We start from the raw sequence: 4107 nt of genomic DNA, 5'->3' as shown, positions 1-4107 counted from the left end.
TTTTTTTTTTTTTTTATTTCTCCCTTACCCCCCCCCTCCCTTTTTTTTTTTCTTAAATAATTTTTTTGTATGAATTACAACTTATAAATTATTCATTAAAAATACAACTCCCCACAGTTGGTTGAATCGCGATACGGATTCAAGGGTTGCTGAGATTTCGATATGAATATTTCTAGGATAGGAAAATGAAAGATTCCCTTTTCGTTATATACCACCCTACTAAGAAAGTGTTAGAGAATAAGAAATCGAAATAGGGGGAACGATAGTACTTCTAAGTTGTAAGAAAATAATTAGGCAGTATGTATAACGTTACCGTGTTGCGTGTCGAGCCGATTCGCTAAGGCGTCATTTCTACCAACATGTATATGCAAATAAGATGCAATTGCAATGCGATTTACTTCGACGAATTTCAAAAGACTTTCTCATTTTCATCTAAAAGATTTGATAGATGAGTCACGATGTGAGCCATTCGAAATTACCGGATTAAAATTATAATGAAATTCAAACCGATTGTTCTTAACGTTCTAACTTTATATGTGTAAGTAATAAACGTGATACCTTAGTATACCTTTACACAACTGGATAGTAATATTTTATCCGAATAATTAAGAATGCAACAAATAAATCTAATACTAGTTTAGAATAGGTAATGCAGATGGTACTACAACATTTTGCGATGTTCCTGCAACGATCGATAATATTTAACTCGTCTACTCGTGCGTTTTATCGTTACACCAACAATACTAATGATGATTGAACAAATAGATGTAAATTATATTAATGTTGGATTCGTTCATTAATTATCAATGATATGTATCTAACATTTAATGGATTTCTAAGAGTTATCTTTTAACTTTTCATCTAACTAAGAGTTAAACGTAATATACACACACAGGTGTATATAGATATATAGTTAGGAATTATCAAGAGGACATTGACATTAGCAGACTTCATCATAAGCCCGTGTAATAATGTGATAATACCCTCATAACAAAATATCGACTATTTCAAATGATTCCTACAAGAAACATAACAATGCTAACCCTATAGCATTTACTAAATGCATAATATTATTCTACTATATCATCTGTTATCTATAATATATTTTGAAATATATTTTCTAGGAGGATTGGCGTGCTCGCGTAAGGGGTCTCGAAAGAGTAGCATCGGCATTAAGAACTCCTTCAGCACTAATCGCGATAGAACCCAGATTAGGATCACTTTTGCATGCTGTGCTTGGCGGTGAAAGGAGCTGTCGCGTAGCAGCTGCTGGTTTAGCTGTTGCAAAGGTATTACTATTAAATAGACATTGAATTTTTAAGGGGTTACATGGATTTACACCGGGAAAAAATACCATATTTTCAACAATTTTTTTTTCTATATAAAAAATGGAATTCTTATTCAAACTTTTTATAGTATTTAAGATACATATTTGAAGAAGATTTTCTGAATTTTTGGTTGAAAAATATTTTAAACTCCGCCATTGTGACGTCATTTCCGGTGACCCCACCGAAAAAACGTGTTTTCGCGTTGACAGCAGAACTTATAAACGGTGGGGGTTTTTCTGTTGAAAAAATAGGGTCTTTTAGTGAATACTTAAAACTAGAAACTGGACGAAGGAAAAAGAAAAAAAATTGAAATTTGTATTTTTGCCAACGTTTTTAGCAAGAACATTCAAATTTCGCTAGAATTTGCACTACATTTTAGTTTCTTAAAATTCGATTTTATGAAAAAAACGAAAATCCTTCGTCCAAGTCCTTGTCAATAGTATCACGAAGACGTGNAATCCTTCGTCCAAGTCCTTGTCAATAGTATCACGAAGACGTGTAGCAAATTTCATGAAAATCGGTTAAATAGTTTTCGAGAAATCTTGACAACCAACTTTAGAAAAAGCGTTTTTAAAAAAACGCGTTTAAAGATTTGAGTGGTGGAGTGCAACTTCCCAGGGCTCAATCTTTAAAACTACTACTCCTATCGACTTCAAAATTGAATACAATATTCTAGATGAGTTGTAGAATTGAAAAAAAAAAAATAAAAAAAAAAATTTTTTTGAAAGTCCCAAACCCATGTTATCCCTTAAACACCATATACTCGCCAGTTAATTAAGTTTTCCTGTCCTTTCCCTTTCGATCTTTTCTTCCACGTTTCTTTCTTTTTTATCTACGTTAAATGTACCTAATTAATGTATTAATTGAAAGTTCAGATTATTCTAATGAAAAATTCCTGTTAATTAGATATAATCAAACTATCGTTCATGTAATAATATTTATATGTAGAAATGTAATGTAACTTAAATAAAATAGAAAGAGAAGGATATTAACGAAAGCAAGGAAGGTATGGCAGTTAAATTAAGGGGTTACATGGGTTTACACCGGGAAAAAATGGCATATTTTCAACAATTTTTTTTTCTATATAAAAAATGGAATTCTTATTCAAACTTTTTATAGTATTTAAGATACATATTTAAAGAAGATTTTCTGAATTTTTGGTTGAAAAATATTTTAAAGTCAGCCATTGCGTCGTTATTTCCGGTGACCCCACCGAAAAAAAGTGTTTTCGCGCTGACAGCAGAACTCATAAACGGTGGGGGTTTTTCTGTTAAAAAAATAGGGTCTTTTAGTGAATACTTAAAACTAGAAACTGGACGAAGGAAAAAGAAAAAAAATTGAAATTTGGATTTTTGGCAACGTTTTTAACAAGAACATTCAAATTTCGGTACAATTTGCACTACATTTTAGTTTCTTAAAATTCGATTTTATGAAAAAAACGAAAATCCTTCGTCCAAGTCCTTGTCAATAGTATCACGAAGACGTGTAGCAAATTTCATGAAAATCGGTTAAATAGTTTTCGAGAAATCTTGACAACCGACTTTAGAAAAAGCGTTTTGAGAAAAACGCGTTTAAAGATTTGAGTGCTGGTATAAAAGCCATTAAAAAATGGAACTTCCCAGGGCTCTATCTTTAAAACTACTACTCCTATCGACTTCAAAATTCAATACAATATTCTAGATGAGTTGTAGAAATAAAAAAAAATTTTGTTGAAAGTCCCAAACCCATGTAACCCCTTAATTGACAGAGATGTTAGAATACTTTACAAACTTCCTGGATTTGATATTCCCTAATTTATATTCTTTTATTTTCGTTTATCTTATCGCTTAGCAATCAATGTCATTCCTATTGCATTTATTAGATCGTTGTTGCTGGTGTCACGGAAGATGCACTCAAACGAAGATTAGCTCAATTAGCTTGGGGATTGGCTAGACAAGGTGGACCTAGTGCTGCTCAACTTGCCCGAATTGCTATGCTCAGATTAAAACCTGCATATCTTTTAGAACAATTTTTACAACCGCAATGTCTCGGGGCTAGAAATGCTAAGGTAAATAATATTTAATGAATATCTTAAAATAAATTAGATTTTTTTTCCAAATACCATCTAAATTAACTATTTTTTCATTTTTTTCTTATAGACGAGAGAGAACGCATTGCAATTGTTGATCTTCTCCTTCGTCACTTTTCCCAGTACAGAATTTAAAGTCGAAACTGTGGCACATAAAGTTGCTCTTATGGTTGGTGATAGACGTCGAAGAGTAAGACAAGCTGCTTTAGATGCCTTAGCTGTTTTAGCACAAATTTACGAACCCGAAGTAATTATTATTATTATTATTATTATATTCATCGATCTTAAAATGATATTTCTTATAAATAAAAAAAAATAAACAATTATTGTTACCGTTTAAAGGAGGTTTTACGAGCAGGGAAAAGAGCATCAGCCAGTAGGCACGATGGCGAGGCTATGTTTTCAGCTATAAGATCTCGTCTAGCTAGAAAATCATTGCCTTTGGTATCTGCCGATGGTTTGGTCGTTTATGGTTTACAAATTTCACCAACCGTTCAAATTGCTACCGGTAATCGTACGATCAATCCATTCGTAACTATCGTTTCTTAAATATTTCACATATTTTATAATATAAAATACATCATTTATATTTTATTTTATATATATTAGGGTGAATCAAAAAAAAAACTTTTATTTTTTTTTTGGATCTGACACGCAAAAACTTGTTGCTAGGCACCTTTAGAAAGTACTCACCCAGTATGGGCTCTTAAT

General features: G+C 31.9%; 1 protein-coding gene across 2 annotated transcripts in view; it reads left to right on the top strand.

Annotated features, from left to right (window-relative positions):
* The window catches only part of LOC106792038, a 28270-nt gene that overhangs the window by 9611 nt on the left and 14552 nt on the right, over positions 1-4107 (top strand). For both annotated transcript variants that reach the window (XM_014758145.1, XM_014758147.1), the window contains exons 5-8: positions 1125-1289; positions 3190-3375; positions 3467-3643; positions 3739-3904. In XM_014758145.1, the coding sequence (XP_014613631.1) occupies positions 1125-1289; positions 3190-3375; positions 3467-3643; positions 3739-3904 (694 nt within the window). The remainder of the gene's footprint in view (positions 1-1124; positions 1290-3189; positions 3376-3466; positions 3644-3738; positions 3905-4107) is intronic.

Source organism: Polistes canadensis, unplaced genomic scaffold, assembly GCF_001313835.1.
Source record: "Polistes canadensis isolate GaletaPanama2010 unplaced genomic scaffold, ASM131383v1 scaffold_372, whole genome shotgun sequence".
Taxonomy (NCBI): Eukaryota; Metazoa; Arthropoda; class Insecta; order Hymenoptera; family Vespidae; genus Polistes; species Polistes canadensis.
This window is presented reverse-complemented; position numbering and strand designations above follow the sequence as displayed.